We start from the raw sequence: 19,721 nt of genomic DNA on the forward strand, positions 1-19,721 counted from the left end.
TGGCAGTGAGCAAGGACTGCCCAAATCACTGAAGCTCTCTGAATCTTTTCTGAATCAATTTGGACCTTTTAATTGGTGCCCTGATTCTATTTGGATTCGGAGATTCAGCCACCGAATTGGGTCCAATCTCCTCCAAATCAAATCAGCACTCAAAGCTTTGCACAGCCCTGTTGGATAGTTGCATTGGACACTAGAAACACTGGCACCAATACCAGCACTTGTAATTCTCCCTGTGAGTCTTATAGGTATGTGGTATTATGTGATGGTTGCGTGTAAAAAGAGACGGGAATTGCTGGCAGAAAATCCTGACTGTTTCCACTGGTCCTGGACAACTCAAGCCAGCTAACTGAAGTGAGTATGTTTAATGTTAATGGGGAATCAAACCCTGACTTCTATATTAGCAAAAAACACAAAGCCTTTACCATCTGGTTGTTTTAGCAAGATGTCCTACCAGAACTGGCTAGCAGAGGGCAACATGATTGCTTTATCTATCTTTTGCCAAGAAACCACATATTTCTATTAGACAAACTTGGCCAAAGTGCATGTGCATCCAAAGATCTGTCTAGAGGTACCATATTATAATGCTGCCTTGATGTCTTGGATTAGAAGTCACCAGTCTTTTAGATGTAGCAGGTTAAATTTAACACTGGTAGGTCTGAACCTGATCTGCCACTCACCCACTAGTGCAGTCCTCCTCTGCCACATTGCTGACCTACCGCCACATTGCTGCCAGTATCCCCTGCCTCTAATCAGCCATCAATATCCAACTTTGTGACCTAGATGGAATCTGTTGGCAGGCTGGATCCAGCCCACAGACCATAGATTGCCGATGCCTGCCTTAAATGCAAAAATTGTTGTCCCCAGCAAATTTCAAATGTAGTACCTTCACCATTGAAAGTACTTTTTATTTATTATATTCACCATGGGAACACCCAGAATGTTAAGTGTTGTCTATACTCACAGAAAACAGATTGTGCTCTGTCTTATTGCCTCACTCTGAGAAAATGAGTGCCATAATGTTTTTCTGCATAGGGCTATCTATGGTTGCAGCTTGTGATTGTTGAGTCTCATGATATATGGTATGTTTTGACCCAACAAGAAGAGACGTAATTAGATTAGGATCTCAAATGTAATTATAAAAATAAGTAAGTTTCTAGCCCTCATGATTGTGGAGAAATGCTTGGACATCAGGAACTTGAGTCATCCCTGGAGGCTTGCAAAGCAGAGGGCAAAAGAAAAATCCAAACAAAAACTTCCAGATTTTTTTTTTTTGGTTTAAATCTTGTAAATTTTTAACCAATTCCATAATATTCTGGAGCCTGACTCATTGTTTGTAAATGTCTAGGGCTGGGCATGCTGCAGCTCATTGAACGTGTTTGTACTGTTTTTATTCTGTCGGGTTGCTTCAGGGTTGGTAATGTAGTGTCACACTCTCATTAACTCCATGAGGTAATTCCAGTGCAAAGAAGTCAGTGCAAAAAGTATGTGGTGGAAGGAAGAGATCAGATCTGCAATGGGAAAGCAGAGATAGGGGCTGAATCTCTGCTGTGGGGCTAGGTGGGCAACACAGGAAGGACAGGGATTGAAAGATCCTTGACAATATATTGGTGAAACTGATTTGTTCTCTTAGGAGACAGTGTGGGGTCCTCAGTTTCTAATTCAGCCTCACTCAGCTTGTTAGATTAAGCTCCAGATTGAAGGAGAGCTGGCAGCTTGGAGATAAGGTTTGATCTTTCTACCCCAGCAAGGCACAAGTGCCTTAGGCTTTAAGGCAATCAGGACTCATAGTAGAGAATGATATATTTTATTAGACCAACAAGATTTTTGCAAAAAAAAAACCCCTTTAATTGCAATCTTTTAGGCACAAACACCTTCATCAGGCATTGGAGAAAAGTTTGTGAAATTTCTCCTGGGTAGAAATGGAAGTTCATATTTCATAGGATTTCACAGAGGAGTCAATAGATGGAAAGCTCCTCTGGGCAGTTGATTCATAGTTGGTATGAAGCCTCTCACCTTCTGTGAGGATCTGTGATGATGCAAATTACCTTGAAACAAAGGCAGGAGCAAGGTCTCAGGTTTCAGGTGGTCACAGTTGCCTCCTGCTTGGGGAAAATATGAAGATTTAATTTTAAAAAATCAGCTAAAATTCAATATCTTCCATGTGTCAGGTATCCAGGTTGTAGCCATATTGGTTTAGAGGAAAAGGCAATCGGGACTCGTAGCAGAGATGATATCTTTTATTAGAGGCTTTAAGGGCCTTTGTAATGCAACAAAATTGGCCTTTAAAGTGGCTTAATTGCCCTTTTGCACTGCTTTAATGGCATTGTTATTTATACCTTTGGTGGCATATTCTGCTTTAATGGCATTGCTGTTTACACAGTTTAAATGACTTTCTTACATAGCAAGGTAAAACCCATCTAAGGTATTTTAGTTTGCTATGTAACAAAGCACATGGAGTGCTGGAAGCTGACATGCTCAGGGAAATTTGAGCCCGGTGAGCTTGCAGCCCCCTGCGTACTGTCCCCACTGCCTTCTCCTGCTGCTAACACACCCAGCCACCCTCCTGCCACCTTGCCGCTCTGCCTGCGCAGTTCCTGGGTAGTCCCATGCAGTCAGAAGGGTGAGGAGGCCCAATCCTTACGTGCCTGTCCTGCAGTGAGGGGGAGAGCTGCCAGCGGGCCAAGCAGTCTCTGAGCTGCAGGGGGACCTTGGTGCTTCCTTCCATAGTGGTGATGCCCCCCAGGTGGCAACTACCTGATGGCAACCAGTCTGGGCAGTCCTGGAGGGCGCCACCACCGCAGAGGGAAGTACCAGGCCCCACGCATCTCAGGGGCTGTGTGACCCAGTGGCAGCTCATGCAGGCAGGCTTGACTGAAGAAAAAAAAAAGCACTGAGGAAGCCTGATCTCTCTCTTTTTTTTAAGTCCCAGAGCCTGCCTCCCTGCTTGAGCTATGTGGGGCCCAGTGCTTTCCACCGCGACTGTGGCACCCCCTGGGCAGCATCCAGGGTGGGCTGCTAGCAGGTGGGGGCTGCCTGTGGGATGCCACAGCTACAGAGGGAAGCACCAGGCCCTGCGCAGTTCAGGCAGCCAGGCTCTGAGAGGGAGAGAGAAAAAAAGAAAGATCGGGTTCCTTGCTGCTCTTTTCTGTTTTCCTTCTTCAGCTGAGCCTGCCTGCATGAGCTGCCACCAGGTTGCACCCACCCCTGTTGCCCCTGACATGCATGGGGCCCAGTGCTTCCCTCCATGGTGGCAGTGCCCCCTGGGACCATCTGGGCTAGGTGCAAGCAGGGGGGCACCGCCGGGTGCCTCGTGGGGGCACCGCCACTGCAGAGGGAAGCACCAGGGTCCCCCACAGCTCAGGGACTGCTCGGCCCACTGGCAGCTCGCTCCCCTGTGGGAGAGGCAGGTAAGGATTGTGTCCTCTCACCCTTATACACGCGATGGGGGTTTAGTTTGGTTTAGTTCTCCCTAAATTGAAACGGTGGGTTTTTAAAACCCCACCATTTCCATTTAGGGAGAACTAAACTGAACTATGTGTACAAGCCTCCATTGTGTGTACAAGCACCCCATGAGCTGCACAATGAAACAAAAAAGTTTGGAGACATGTTCAAGGATGAAGCACATTCTTTGAAACGCACGACCTTCTTTCTCTCAGCATGATGTCCCTGTCCAGTCCAGTTGGGGGCTATGTAATCGAGAAGTTAAGTCAGAGTACTATCAGAAGATTATTCCTTCTCAAGCACCATAGCCTCTCAAAGGACACGTACATGCAGGGAGAGGTAGTTAACATTGTTAGTTTGAAGCCAGGCAGGGCTGATCTAAGGTGCCGCTCTATCCTGCCTCCATACATGGAATACACTGGGTGAACAGCCTCCCCTGTCTCTTTCCCTCTCTACACCCTCCACCCCCCATATACATTATCACTCTCAGACTTTAGCATTCTGGTCTGGGTAACTTATCTTCTGCAGAACTGATGCTTTTTTCTCTGTGAAGTGCACGCACTGGAGCTGAGATTCCAGGATTGCATTTATCCCTCTCCACTACACAGATCCCTTCCGGTAAGAGGCGAATGAGGTGGCTGTATCTGCCATGCTGAGTGCACAGAAAGTGTTAGCATCGTGTGAATGCTGTGCCTTTTATGAGACAGTTCCTTCTAGTGAGAAAAATCACTATCCAAGCTGCTGGGAGGATGTTGGTATGATTTAGCCAGTCATTATAATAGGGTAGGGTGTTTTCAGAGGTGTGATGGTCCAAGAAATATGAGAGAAGGAAGGGATTTTTGGTGATTTTTTTTTTTGGGGGGGGTCCACTAAAAGGTATCACAGAGACCCCTTACCAGGGTTTATAACAATCGGCTTCTGCAGCCTCACAAGCAAATGTGCTCAGCCTCACTGTTAAATAGGCATGACTCCATTAATTTTGATGGATCAGCAACATTTTAAATTAGGTCTGAATTCACCTCTGTGTCATCTCTACAATATCATTTTGGGGACTAGAAGCTAACATTTATTTGACCTAAAGGAGAGGCTGTGCTGTTAAGCATAGTCCCAAGTAAGAAGTTGCCACAAGAGGCCTTGAGCCTTAGAGACATCTCTCTGAATTGCAGATCCTCCTGGTTTCCTCCTTTGTTAGGGACGGGAAAGAATTAGTAATAATTTGACACTGGCTTATGCCAGCAGCAAACTGAAATATCCCCAGGCCAGCTCAGCTGGTTTGGGCACTACATGAACTCAAGTTTCTAGCCATCCCTGCCCAGGGGTGGGAGGACACAAGCACATGTAGAAGAGCCTGTGAAGGGGTTGGGATGGTCTCACACCCTCTTAGGCCTTTGTCTAGCTCTCAGTAGTTATATAAAGGAAAAAGAAATCAAGTTAGTTAAAGGCATTTAGGAGCTGGGATGTATTTTATTCTGGTATGAATTTTTTGCCAAGGAAATGGGAATGCTGGGCCACCGCTCTTGTTCTGTACTGTTCCTCATATCTGTTTTTTACTACATAATTCTTTTTTACATACAATGCAACACACTTCACAGATCAAATGTTTGCTTCAGCTCGCAGCCCAGGCATCTGGCATTCAGCTGAGATTAAACAGTTCCAAGTCTGACAATCTGGAGCGATGGCTTGAGAGGAAATGTCAGTGACGCAAATGGCTTGTTGGGTTGGTTGGTACAGGAGAGTTGTGCTTTGCTGGGGAAAGAATCTCCAGGATGAGATCTGCAAATTCTGCACTTACCTGTAATCACGATAGTGAGACACAGGAAGTGGTAAATGCTCAGCAGGTCCATGCACATCTACTGTGGAGCTGTGTGCTACTGCTGGTACCTTCTACTTCCTAGTCTTGCTAAGTGCATGTGAGTGACCAGTGTTGTTTAATGATGGAAGGGGAGGGGGAGGTGCTTATTCCACTTCCAGACTGATGGACCAAACACTATGGGGCAACCAGCTCTGCATCCACTGCCTGATTCAGTGTCCCAGCTCAGGGTTTTAGGTGGGCACTAGAAGGTTATCCTGCCCTGCATTATCTTCTCCATCCCTTTTACGCCTATTGTGTGGCAGGGTAAGATTTCACCAGAGGGAGCTGAGACCCGCTATCTCGCTTTAATTCATACTAATGTGTCACATCTTTCCTGCTAGTGCTGCCCACGTTAGAATGCCAGAATTAAGCAGTGCAAAGTTGTACTAAAGATCAGAGGAACAAAACTGCCCTTATAGACAAGTCAAGAGAGAAATTCTTTCAGCTGATATTTGGGAGCAGATGGAGAGTCGATGAGGCAGAGAAGCTGGAAGGAACAGTACGTTTCAAATATTTTCCTTAATGTCTTCTCAATCTGTTCTGAGATTCTAGCTCCCACTGGTTCCGTATGACAGAGCGCAGGACATTGGCACTTGAGCACCACACGTCTCCAGAGGAGAATGTTCTCAGGCTGACTAGGCTGGGCTGAGTGGTTTCAGTGGGCAGTGACGCTGTCAAAGAAGCAACTTACTGGTCTGATGGGCAAAACCTGTGTTTTGATTGTGCAGCAGGACTGGGCCCAGGAGTGGCTGTGACACCCTCTAGTGGTCCTTCAGCTTCTGCACCCATCCCAGCTCCCTTGATCTCCTTCCTTCCCTCTCACCTGCCATGCCTTATTGTAACTAGTCAAATTGATGGAAAGGGAGGCTGCCCTAAGATCCCAGAGCAAGCTTTCATCCGTGCTCGCAGCTAGTAAGTCCCTCCCAGACTCCACAGGTCTCAGACTTGGCCCTCAGGTGCTAGGTGGGCCCTCTTGACCCATCTGTGCTCCAGTACAGTAATTGTCTTAAGGGCCAATTCTGTGTCCTCTGACCTCCCCTACAGCCATACCTGTGTCTTGCAGGTGTTACATTTCTGTTGCTTTCTCTTGTTGGGGCTTTGGCCTTCTCAGCCTCTACCACTCTTTTCTTGCTGGCCTTGGCCCACTGCACCAGACCTTAATTTATTGGGAACCAACCCTTGTCTCATCCTCCCCAGTTTTGGGCTGCTGGCCCTGGTCTTATTTCTCAGGGGCTGTGGGCCCCTGGCTCTGGGATCACCCCTCCAGGGCTCGAGTCTTGCCCCTCTAAGCTGTGGGCTCCTGGCCTTCTCTCTACCCTTCGCAGCATCGTGGTCTGGCCTTCTTGGCCTCAGGCCGGCTATTTCCTCTCCTGGACTTTTGCTTTGGCCCTCTCAGCCTCAGGTCGACTGCTCTGAGCACCTGCCCCAGCACGGCTCAAGTTGCCACATGCCTTGCAAGCACCACTGGACCTCCTGCATCCCCTGAGAGTCCTTGTTAATCCACTGGTATAACTCAACCAAATAAGCCCACTGGCTACAACAGACACCTTCTCATCTCGGCAAACAAATGCTATGAAAGGAAAAGCACGCTACTGCTTTAAGAAGACCTCCTATCAGAGCAGCTCTCACTTTGGGAGCAGCCTCCACACCCTGAGCTCTCACTGCTTTCTGCCACTCTGCTCTGGTTAAAGGTCCCTCAGGTAGCTTTTCCCTTCCAGCGAGCTTCTCTCTCTGGCAGCAGCAGGGCCAGACTACCCTCCTGGCTCTGGCTTTGGGTTTATAGGCTCCCCCAAGCTGTGCCCCTTCCAGTCAGATGGCTCCCCAGCCACCCCAGGGGTTTCTAATCAGAGCCTGCTGGATAGCTCTCTGAGCAGCTTGCAACTGCTGTTTTGGCTGCTTTGGCAGTGCCCTTGTTGCATATAACAGGGCTCTGCCCTATTGCTGTACTGTAGAGCAGGGAGCACTGCAGTAGGCACTGATAGTCTCTGACCCATGACTGCTTGTTCATATGGGCCATGTTTCCTTCCACCTAGGCAGTTTTCTGTTGCATCTTTCCCCTTAAAGTGATGGGCAGCTCCTAACTCCCCATGACTGATTTTAACCAGGCTATCAGTTACTTGAGGAGTCAGGAAATTTTGGATGGGATTTGTAAGGCCATTTAATCAATTCTGTTCTGAACTCAGTTCCACCACAGACTTATTGCGTGAGCTTGGGCATGCCCACTTAGGTCTGTACTGTGCCATCATATTTTTTTAACGTTCAGCACATACCTTTTCCCCACATTAACTTCTCAGGATTGGGGTGTGTGTATTAAACAGAGAAGCAGACTTTCTGACTGGACTAGAAGCACCCTGCATCATGGTGTATCATCCATTGCATTACTATTCAGTCAGCTGAGGGAGTCAGTTGACTTGTTAGGTCATTGTTCGTTACTCCAGAGATTTGAACAATTGTTTCTCCTTTTGATTGGTCTGGATGTTCCACTAAATCAAGTTGCCCTCTCTTAGGGCAATTTTGCTGTCTGTTAGCTGCTCTTTGTCTCTCGCTTCCTATTTCACAGACCTTTTTTCAAAATCATAGATCCACCATGGAGACTAGTCTTCAGCAATACCTAGGTTTTCAGCTTTAGTTCAGCAGGGAGAATCAGCTGAAGATTAGGCTCTGGACTTGATGTGTGCTTCCAAAACTCTGGAAAAATCTACTTTTTTTTCTTCATTCTGTTTTTCAAAAACAAGGTACGTATTATATTCCAGGGCATGTGGTTGTGAGAAAGTATGGCAAGAATCCCCACACAACTGCTCCTGCTCCATGACTGTCACTTCTGGTCTTATACTCAGGATCTGTTTCTGGAGTGCTGGCGAGTGTTGGCATGGGGTGCCAGGGGGCTTCCTCACTACCTCACTTCCAGGGTTGATGCATGTGGGTGGGGCTTAATTTCTTTGGCAGCATGACTGAGCATCCTATTCCTGTGATGTAGACTTACTCTGTCTGGTATTTTCAAAAGTGGTGTCTGAGATTTGGGACTTGGGTTCCCAGTTTCTGGTGCCCTGGGTCTGAGCACTTGCAGCCCCTGTGGACCACAGATTGAGTTGTGAAAAAATCAAGCCCCTAATCACTGAGTGATTCCACTAGCTGTTTATATAACAGGGAGGACACTTCCTCACCCAGGCTGTTGCAGAGGTAAATGTATAGTGCTCATGAGGCTCTGAGCATGATGGAGGATATATAAAGATTTACACTGTCCTTTTCTGAACTGATGTGTGAACCTAAGAGTTCTAGTTCTCTAGATACTTGCTCAGTCCATAAAGTCAGTGCTACTTCTCTCATGCTTAAGCTTTGTTGGGGCCCACCACGACAGGTTAAGACCATGTAATTTTTATTACTTTTGTATGTTAAACTACAAGACACCAGGATTTGTAGTGGGATTGACAAGCATCCATCCCAGGGAAACTGCATGCAGTGGGAAACCACTACATCACCTTGTTCCTAGATGGTAATGGAGCAGGTCTACCATGAGCAAAGATATTTAAATAAATTCTGGACCAACCACATGTACCTCCATGTAACTTCCACCAATGGAGTTTTATCCCTGATTTGAGTGAATTACACTGGGTAGGGCTGTATATTGGGTATCTGCCTTTTTATACTATTGGCAAGCTGATAACAACCGACTGGGGCTCAGTATCTTATGTAGTGCATGACTTCTGCAGTGCTCATGATTTCTGGTAATTATCCCAAGGTCTCTCAGCTGTTGGGAGAGAGAGCCAGGGAGGAGGTCAACAGAAAGATTGGCCCAGCCTTTTCTTCAGTCCCTTTGCAAAGGTTGTACCATTTGTTCAGCGTATTTCTCTTCTGCACACTTGCATGTAGGAGCTGCCATGCGATGAGGATGTGCATTTAAGTTTGGTTGTGTCTGCTGTCTCAAACTCTCTCTTTTGCATTCATTAAGGGTTGGTAGGGGGTTAGAGGTGGAAAAGTGGCACTAAATTCTTCTTAAATCCTAAAGGCAATAACTCTAAAACCCCAGGGCATGAAAACTGATTACCCTTCACATTAGCTTTTGGAGCTGCAGCTGTAATTGGTTAATGCCAGCCAGCTGGCAAGGACAGAGCCACGTCCAAACTTCTTCTCCATCTGGTGTTCTGGTCTGGGTCCATCTCTGTTAATGACTTATACAGTAAGTGCAGCAGTCACAGCTGCTGAGACTTAAGAGCACCCACTCTTCTCTGTGGTAAAGCACATTGCTTTTTGGTTAGGGTGCTTTTGTTACTAGGTGCAAGGGCGATGGGCAGCAGGCTGCCCTTTTCTGTATTTTGTATTCGGGAATCATTAGGTAGCAAATGAATCAGGAAAAGGTGTTCTTGAAAAAATATCACAGCCTAGAAAAATATTCCTGTCTGCATTGTGTCTGTCAAAACTTTACTCTTCCGCTAGTTCTGTAACTTCTGCATTTCCAGATTTTTTTCAAAACACTCTGAAATAGTGCTGGGCAACTTCTCAACTGATCACATGCGAATGAGTTTCCAGCTCAGATGCTGAACCCAGAGTTTATCCAAAGTGCTAGAATCTTTGGACACTGTAAAATGGGTCAGGTAATGAAGCTTTCATTTGCACTAAGTTGTGCTTTATGCCTCACATAGTCCCATTGAAATCATTGGAACCAGTTGTGAAGGAAGGTACCATTGAGTGTGAGCAAGGATGCCATTATCTGGCTTCTGGGTACCTGCCAGTCCTTAGCTAAGAAAAGCTGGTTAGAGCATTCTCAGCACTAAGTCCGTTTCCCCTGAATTTGCCACCTTTATCAGTCTTCATCACTATAAAAGGTTGACTTCAAAGGATGACCTTCAAGGACTTGCTCCAACATTTCCTGAGGACGGCTGGCTGTGGGTAAATTGGTCTGTTCAATTGGCACTTGTCAGTAAGTGATGCAAAGGAGCTGATGAATGAGCACATTTCAAGAACATTTCAACCTTTAGTGGCTAACCATAAGGCAATGAGAAGTAACTTTTCTGGGTGTCTTACAGCAGTATAAAAAGGTTACATTGAAACAGTCTTTTGCATTTCATTTGATGTTGTGGAAGTGTAAGAACTCAGTGTCTGGTACAGAGGAGTTTGACCTTTAATACAAAACCAGATGATTCTGAAGAAGGCCAAATGATATCACTTGTTGTCTTTATTCTAGAAGTGCATGGGAGATCCAGGTAGGGATTAGGCCCCCATTGTGATAGCTGCTGTACAAACACGGAACAAAAAGTCCCTGCCTTAAAGAGCTATAACCTAAGCATTTGTGAAACAACTCTGCAGATGTTTAACTTGTGACTCCAGCTGATGATCTGCTTAAACCTGAACACATGAAGATTGAGTGCTGGTAAGTAGCCAGCATGACAGCAGGTGCTGCTAAGACCAGTTAGGCTCAGGGCAGACATTACACACAAATTGGTTTAAGTGATCAGAAACTGGTTTAAACCTGTAACAGAACAGATGTTCAGTGCACATAAGCCAGTTTGAAAATTGCTGAAAAGGTTTTGAGATGAACCTGTTTGAATGTAGTATCAGACTTAACTGATTTGGCTCAAACTGGTTTATGCAGTGCCTGCCACAGACCACTTGCTGGTTTATGATGAACCAGACTCCCCCAGCAACCTGGCATGCTCTTGGGTTGGGCAGGGCTCTCTGCTCCAGAGCAGGGCTGGCCCCTCCCTTCTCTGTCTTCCTGGCTTCTCCCTGCTAAGCAGGGATTACTCCTCTGCCCCTCTGCTTTATGCAGACAACTTGGCATTAGCTAGCAGACCACATGCTGGCTACAGCCTGTGCTATGGGAGAGACAAAGGCAGACAGGTTTTTTTGGAGCTGATCAATAGGTAGCTTAATGTCCTTCCCTGAAAATGCTGTATGAGAAGAGCGTCTTGCTCCCCCTTTCCCCCTCACCACTCTCTGTGAAACACAAATTTCTCCCTCCCCTCTGCTTTGGGAGAGGTGTCTGTGTATTAGCCAGCAGACCACATGCTGGGTCTGTGCTGAATTAACAGATAGCTGGTAACCTTTCTTTGTTTTCTTAATGGGGCAATTAACACTGAGATAAGGGTAATAAATACTGTTATCAGCTCCCCCCTCAGCCAGGCTTGCTTGCCTTTCCGTTTGCTGCAGACAGTATATAGAAGCAGGGAGGGAGAGTGAAAAACTCTGTATCATCAGCAGATGCATACACTGCACACCCCCACTTGCCTCAGAGTGCAGGCTGGCAACACTCGTCCCCCTTGAGCAGGGAAAAGGCTGGGACTGCAGGCATAGTTGGGGTTTACACCCCTCCCTAATCAGAGCCCTGCTGGGGCCTCAGTTTAGCTCTGGAAGGGCAGGGCTCCAGCCTGAGCCACTGCAGGCATGTGCCTGAGTTTCCTCAGTGCAGAGAGATTGTCTGTGTGGTTGGAAACCGGTTTAGCTTAGCCAAGTTAGACTAACCTGCAAAGGTTGAATCAATTCAGGCTCAGGCTTTTTGAATGTCTGTCCATAGCCTTAAGGGCTATTTCCAGGCCATCACACTGCTGGTGATCATTACCTTGTTATGTGAAATGAATGGGAGTCTATGTGAAGTAGGTGCAGGCTGGCAAGAGAAGGCTACAGTCTGGCTTGTCATTATCTAATACTGTTAATAAAAGGTCAATGTTTGTTATTCTTTTATAGGAGGGTAACAGAGCCCGAGTTCCCTTGCCATCCAGGAGTTATTGGATACAGTGTGTTTGATCCTCCCCTGCCCTGTACTTGTACAAGGTGGGGGGTGGTGGAGATTATTACCTTGTCCCAATTACTGTGTTTTACTGCCACGATACAGTACAGCATGCCAGAGGGTGAATCAGGCCCTTTGAGGGAGCTGGCAGCAGGCCTGAGCCCAGGTATTTCGTGATTGGTGTAGCTCCCCATTCTTTTCAGTGGGATTTACCCTCATTTAACTGAATCTCTACTCTTCTCTTCTTCCCTGAGGTACCATGTTTATTAAGGAAACATAACCTGTTTAAAGTACTCCTCTGCTTGGGTTCCTAAAGTGGGTGCTGCTTTCAGTCCTTAGATTGCAGCCAGGAGACTAAACAAGTGTATTTCCCTTCCCTGTCACTTGGGGAAGAGCCTTTTTTGTCAGCTTGTCTCTGACCTGCGCTTCCCTTTCCCACAGAAGGTCAGCTGGTTACAGGTTTCCTGCTGGATTAATGGTCAGATTACTGTAAAGAGGCCACTTGCCTACCTCTTGACCTCTGCTGACCCTGCATAGTTGCCTTGAGTAGATATAGGGGCAGGAGTTCTTGCTTCTAAGAACAAGTCTGGGGTTTGGAGGAAGTTGGTGGGGGGTTAGGAACATGTTAAAGAGGGCCAGCAGAGGCCATCTCTTCACAGCGAGTGAAAAGCTTGGCATCTAGTGACTGCCTGAACAGGACACAAACAGTGCTATGCTGCAGGTGCCTCTTGGGCTGTACTGCTTTTACAGTAAGCTGCCTACCAGATATATCAGGGTGCCAGCCTTAGTATTCTGAGCATCACATGACTGGGTTTTGCTGTCCCAGGCTCCAAAATCCAGTCTCAGTTCTGAACTACCTTAGAGATCCAGGAGTTTGGAGCAGCAAGGTCCATTTGGGCTCATCCCTGATTGCTCCTAGGGGTCTGGGAAACATTGAAATCAGAATGCATGTGGATTTTTGGTAACCAGCTAGAAACACAAGCAAGGCTTGCTGAGGTTTGCAGACAACTGAATGAGTCTCTGCTGATTTATAGTATTGCGTTGAAGTCGAGCAAAAGCAATATCTGTAACTGAATTTAACATTGCGATTTTAACCCAAAGAATTCAAAAGGAATAGAACTGAATTTACAGCATTCTACACTGCTCTGGAAGTGTCAGGGACCAGCTCCCCTTCTTTTCCTGCTAAAGAAGCCAATTTGCCCCTTCCCAAGTACCTCCTCCTGAGATCTCAGGAACCAGTTTTCACCAAGCCCCCACTGTGGCATAGAACTTGGTAGTACCTCTTCTGAAACAATGACCTGGCACCTCCACTGACACTGCGAGGGACCAGATGCACAAGAAACTGTGATACATCTGAGGGGAGTCATGCATGAGTAGCTGTCTAAGGCAGTTCTGGTATGAAGGGTGCTGTTCCTGCAATGAACTTTTCTGCCTGTTTTGGAACTAAAAGCAAAACCCATTCATTCTAGAATTGGTTTTGCATACAACTTTAATTGGAGAGAAGAGGCTCAGTAGGTGCAAGGATAGTTTAATGGTCAGGAGAATAGTCTGGATCTTCTGCCAGCAAATCCTGGGCCTGCCAAAGATTTTTCTGTGCAACTTCTGAGCGAGTTTCTGTCACTCCTGGCATGTTTGTTGCTGAAGAGCATGCACCACTTCTCTGCTTTTGCCTTGCACAGGTCAAACCTGGAAATGAGGCAGTAAGTACCGTTGCTGTCAAGATCTGTCTGGCACCGCCTCATTTTGAGACTGGTGTGTGTGAAATGCCATGGTTCTGGGTGGTACTTTTAAGACTACTACAGAAGCAATGTTGACATGCCCTTTGACTTTCTGTTCCTCATGTGTAATAATAATATTAATAATACACTTCCCTACTGCATGGGATGTTAGGAAGCCAAACAACATTAAAGGTGAGGTGCTGTCCCATGCTTTAATTACACCGGTGGACTTTTAAATTGAAGCTACCACTGGGTTAGTTTTTATTATTGAAGCTTTGTTGCAAGATGCCATTGTTGCAAAGCTTTGCACCTCATCTTCATGGGGGGCTTTAAACATAGCAGAGCATGTTTCTTGGACTAGTGCAGTAACCTTAGTAGCTCAGAGCCCACTATCCCTGGTCTTTTAATGCATGTGGTAGCAGTACTCCAGAGGAAAAATGTACACAACTTTCTCTCCCCTTTTGGGGTCCCACCTGATTCAGAAGACCTGGTTCATTACCTCTTAGCTTGAGGCCCTGCAAATTCTAAACCAAGGAAATCCAAATCCAGCCTAACCTGTTATCTGAACTCCTCTGAACCTTGGCTCTGGATCCAAGCCTTGCCTCCCTGGCTCCTCTCTATCTAGTCTCTGTCACTCATGACTCCTCTTGCTGTTTATTTTTGCACGGAGTACTCTCTTGACATTTTAATGGTGTTCATTTTTATTACCTGAAAACAAACTGTCAGAGGCTTGTTTACAAACCCTTGGTACGCAGCAGGCAGAGAGGCCTTCCAGCTGACAGGCATTCTCACGTAGTTAGGCACCAGAAACAGACTTGGACAAGAGGACCAAGATATCTTCTGGTGGGACTCCTATCTTGTAGGGACATGTAAACAGTGTGCAGTTAATCTAATCAGAACTGCCAACATATGCACCGTTTATTTTGGAAACTGTGTGTTCCTTTTGGTCAGTCTTCCTGCTTTTGTTGGTGCAGTTGGTTTGTTTTGCAGAGGGGCCACAGCAGGGGCTGACTACTCAGAATGCAAGTGTTTTCCATGATCCTTTAGATTGACTGTAAAATATGCCTGAACTAACTTCTGAATCCCAACATACATGGAGCTCAAGTTGTGTACAAGCGCAGCCCAGATCCAAATTTCACAGCGAGCCGAATCCACTCAGAATTCCAGATCTAAGCCTTTTCTTCTACCACTTGCACATTTGAAACCAGAGATGAATTTCTGGGATTGGAATCCCCTTTAATACTGGCAATAACTGATGATGCATATTTAGTACATTGATACACTAACCTTCAGATGTGCAATCAATTCTTAAGTACGTGGGTAGACCAAAGCTGCCTCCTAACCTCTTCAAATATGTGACCCAATTTATTAGACGAGGACTTTAGGTGTCCCTGATGATACTTTAATGCTGCATTTGACTGGACGGTTGGTAATGGAATTCCAGAAGATGGGTTGGAAAATAGAAATAGGCTTTAGCTATTGTGAAATTGGCTCTAGATTTCAAACAGGCCCAGTGTTGTATATGTACCTATGCATACAGCTTGCAACTCGCTGCATTTCTTTTCCTTTCTTGGCCAGCCTCTGTATCAGGCCCTTGAGACACTTGCCTTTTCATAGTTTGTGCACACTGTATTATGCGGTGGCCTGCAGCACTCCAAATTTCTCCAGATCCTAAAACTGGGGCTTGGTAACAGGTTTGACCCTATGCAGTTGAATGGGAGATGAGCAGGAGCTGCAGAGGCTTTCTGGAGACCAGGACTTGAGTCTCTTCTGCAGTATTAGCACTGGTGCCTGAGTCAGTGGCTGAAACCATTGGACTGGAATGCATAGTCTGGCATAGTGTATTTGTCAGGTTTGACTTGACACTGATCTTCTGGGTGGCCTTGGAGAAGTCACTTATAGGAACACAGCCCTCCTGGGCTCTTTGTTGCCTGTGTGCATACACTTGAAGAGTTGTTGCTCAGAGAGAAGAGGTGTGGCCCTACCCTCCTGCCTCAGTACCTGGCAGATCAAGGCTGTCGCAAGACAGGTACTCGCTGCCCTCGTCCAAAGGCTGACACTGCTCCTTCTGTATCGTGTGTCTCCCTCCAGCAGGAATCCTGGCTCAGCCAGCCTCTTCTAAAGACCCTTCTCTTCCCTAGGCACCCCGTTGTGAGCTCAGACTTTATGGCTCCCTCTGCCTGATATATTTCACAGGAGTCCCCATGGAGCTGAGCCTTTCTTTCTCTCTCAAGCACATGATTTCTCTGTGTATCATGTCAAGTATTTATACTACAGACCTCAGTCTGCCAATTGTGGGAACACAAGCCAGCTCCTCTGATCCTAGTCATTGAAACAGGATCTCTGGCTCCCATAGACGCACGCTAATGAAAATGTAATGAAAACGTTCTCGTCGACAGGCAGACGCTGCCTGCCTGCCCCCCCCCCCGCGCACGGCAGTCTCCATGTGCTTCACCAACTATTTTTGTAAAGGTCTGTCCCTCGTTTGCCTTCCATCCCCCTCCTGCTCCCACCCCCTCCCCATGCTGTATCCGCCTAGGCACCAGATCTGCTGGAATAGTCCATGTATGCATGATGTCAGAGGTAAAGGAATGCAAGGCAGGCTGGGAGGAGGCGGTTGATTGTGAGCAAGCCTGGTGACAGGATGACATGACTAAGAGCCAGCTGGCTAATTAAAGCACAGAGGTGGGAGGAGCAAAGTATTTAAGGGTGCCAGGGAGGGTGAGGCCTCCCCAAACTTCTTACACTTCGGTGAGCCAAGCAGCAGAGCAGCATAGAGCAAGCCTTTGTTAACCCTTTCACTTCTCACCTCTGGTTAAACCGGGGAGGTGCCAGAAAATGGCACCTTTAACTGAAAAGCCTGATCCAAGGTAAGGATGCTACTGTCTGATTTCTGACTACCAAAATGCCTCTGGTGCTTTGCATCATTCCCAGGCCTTTGTGTGGTACTGGCCTTGGATGAGTGCAGTCTTAGCTTGCACCAGCTGGGGTGACATTCATTACTTTGCAGATCATCTATCTGTGCATAAGCATCAGTTAGAAGAGAGGAGTTATCCATGTATTTTTGAAAGGGTTTCACGTTGCCCTGCATTCCTGGAGATGGGCAAGTCCTGACCTCCATTTTTTCTTTCTTTCTACCAAAGTACTAGGGAAAAGGGGAGTTCGCAAAATTTGTGTATTTATTTTAATACTGGCTTGTCACTGAATTTGGAGTGATAGGCACAAATCTGGGCCTTTGCCTATTTTAATTTGCATCTTATGCTCAAGTGTTTTGAATCTTATCCTTCTTTTATTAATTCTCTTGGGCAATTCAACTAGTGTGGGTATTAAACTAGAAAAATGAAGAGAATGGGCATTTAAAGTGGTTTTGGAGGGTTATGCTTGCTATTCCTGAAGGCACTTGGAATGTGAGATCAAATTTGGCATCTGCCTTTAGCATTTCAGATCAAGATATACATGAAATAGTCTTCCTAGGGCCTTTCTAGCACTGGGTGCATGCATAGCAATTACAATCTCAATTTTAGTCTGTAAATTACATCAGATCCAGCATCGTCCAGTGGACAAAGCCTAGGATTAAGAGTCAGGACTTCTGATTCTGTTCCCAGATGTGCTGCTGGCATGCCGTGTGCCTTTTGAGCATGTCACTGTGGCCACTCACTTGTGTTCAGCTAGAGTTTGTGCCAATCACACTGGCTACAAAAGCCAGCACAGCCAGCCCCCTGGGGGAACAGAGCCAGCAGAGTGACTACACTATATCTCCTCTGCAGTCCCTGGCATAAGAGTATGTGACCCAGAAGAGGAGAGCACATCTAGAGTTACCGCTGTGCATTAGTTAAACTTGGATTTTGCAACAGGTTGTTACAGCTGTACTTGAATAAAAGCAAACTCTTGTGATGCTTTAGTTTATGCTGGAAAGGACCAGATTATTCCCTTAAAATTTGGTTCCTATCTTCCCTTCAATCCTGTACTAGTTTAGCTGATTTTAGCTGCAGTTAGAAATTGGGGCCTGCATCTCCCATTGCTGTATGGTGCTGCCTTATTGCTTACGTGCCTACCTTATGTGCTGCTGAATTTGTGAACATTTGTGTGCAGTGCTTTGAAGAAAAATGTGAAGTGTTAACACTGGTCCCCAATTTAAAAAATTTAGTACTAGTACCTAACAGTTTTCACAGTCTATGATCAGAGATACTGGGGATCAGTGCATGGTCAGAAATGCATTCCCCATACCTTAGACAGTTAGGGAGCTTGGTATCATCAGATGCTGCAGTGTAGTGACTGTTCCTATTCTAAGACACCACTTGTTTAAATCTAGGTGGCAGTATTTTTAAAGAGCTGCTTTATTCATGCATCTCACTGCAAATCTTAACCTCCCCACTCATGTTTGCAGGGAGTTGGTATCTGTATATAAATGTTGTAGCTTAGGCCAATCTCTTCTTAACATTTTGACAATGACAAATGTTTTTACTCAGATTTATTTACTGTTTCATTTGTTAGTAGCTGTATAACTTGAAAGCTGCCTTCAACATTGTTTTACTGCACAAAATTACATTGTGAGGAAATCGATGGACACTTTTGGGATTATCTAATCTATTGTGTTTATAATGTGCCATTCAGGGTAGAAAACAGGCAGTTTATGATGTGTCTGTGTCTCTGGAGAGTTGTTGCTTCAAAATTCTGTGGCCAGCTGCATGACTCCATGACTTTAGCACTGCAAATAATTGGGGTTTCTGGAATTTGCAACCATGATTGTGTCCATTCATTTGGAACAGATGTTCTGCAAAATCAGAAATTCCCCCAAATTCAAGGTGCCCATTGCCATGAGCATAGTACAGGAGTCTCTAAATTGCACATGTATTCCAACCAACTTGGGCCAAATGAATCCATTGTATACAGCTCACATATTTTCTCTGAGCTGAAATGTAAAACCAATAACCTCTGAACACTAGGCCTGTGCAAAATGGAAAGTATTCGTTTCAGATTCGGATTTGGCAATTTGGAGGGACAGTGATTCGATTAGGTGATTCGAATCACTGTCCTGATTCAATTTGGCTGAATCCGAAGATATTCGGCACCAAATTCTATTCAGCCATAGACTATACAGGCAGGCAGTGCCAGCAGGAGCAGCTGGGGGAGCAGCTGGACAAGCCCTGGCTTGAGCCGGCAGCCCTGGGAAAAGGCGCAGCTTGTCTGGCTGCTCCCCCAGCTGCCCTCCCCCCCAACAGGATGAGGCAGGCAGTGCTGGCAGCCCTGGGACAAGCCACAGGGGTTGGGGGAATGATTGGGGAGCTGGGAGATTGAACTGGGAGCTGGGGGGAAGCCCCTGTTTGTTCCCGGAGCCGCCAATCATTCCCCCCAGCTCCTGATCAGACTCCCAGCCCCTGTGGCTTCTCCTGGGGCTGGCAGCACTGCCTGCCAGCACTGCCTGCCTCGCCCTGGTGGGGGAGCAGCCGGACGAGCCGCAACTTGAGCTGGCAGCCCCAGGAGAAGCTGTGGGGGCTGGGGGGAATGATTGGGGACCTGGGGGAAATGACCAGGGGCTGCGGGAATAAACAGGGGCTTCCCCCAGCTCCCAGTTCGATCCCCCAGCTCCTGACCATTCCTCCGAGCTCCCTATTCATTCCCCCCAGCCCCTGCAGCTTCTCCTGGGGCTGCCAGCCCTACCTGTCTTATCCTGGCGGGGGGCTGCTGGCTCAAGCCAGGGCTCATCCAGTTGCTCCCCCAGCTGCTTTTGCCAGCACTGCCTAGTGCCCACCTGTACAGTCTATGGCCGAATCTCTCTAAATGTGACTGTCTATAGACTCACTAGGGGGGACCAGAGGGGTTTGGGGGAGATGCTGTTTCCCCTAGCGCCCGCTGGCATAACAAGGAGTAATGGGCACAAGCTGATGGAGAGGAGGTATAGATTGGACATCCGCAAAAACTACTTCACGGTTAGGGCGGCTAGGAGCTGGAACCAACTTCCAAGGGAAGTGGTGCTGGCCCCTAC

At 46.7% G+C, this 19,721-nt stretch overlaps 1 protein-coding gene across 29 annotated transcripts in view; it reads left to right on the plus strand.

The window, feature by feature from the left end:
- The window catches only part of SORBS1 (sorbin and SH3 domain containing 1), a 235,089-nt gene that overhangs the window by 80,380 nt on the left and 134,988 nt on the right, over positions 1-19,721 (plus strand). For 6 of the 29 annotated variants that reach the window (XM_019502446.1, XM_019502450.1, XM_019502455.1 and 3 more), the window contains exon 1: positions 16,468-16,605. The exons of 1 other annotated variant lie outside the window; for it this stretch is intronic. In XM_019502446.1, coding sequence (XP_019357991.1) covers positions 16,574-16,605 — 32 coding nt within the window. In that variant the 5' untranslated portion in view covers positions 16,468-16,573. Of the gene's footprint in view, positions 1-16,467; positions 16,606-19,721 lie in introns of those variants that run through there. 22 more of the 29 variants (XM_019502460.1, XM_019502462.1, XM_019502464.1 and 19 more) reach the window with 7 other exon arrangements.

The sequence above is a fragment of the Gavialis gangeticus genome, unplaced genomic scaffold (assembly GCF_001723915.1).
Source record: "Gavialis gangeticus isolate Ggan-Ray unplaced genomic scaffold, GavGan_comp1, whole genome shotgun sequence".
NCBI lineage: Eukaryota > Metazoa > Chordata > Crocodylia > Gavialidae > Gavialis > Gavialis gangeticus.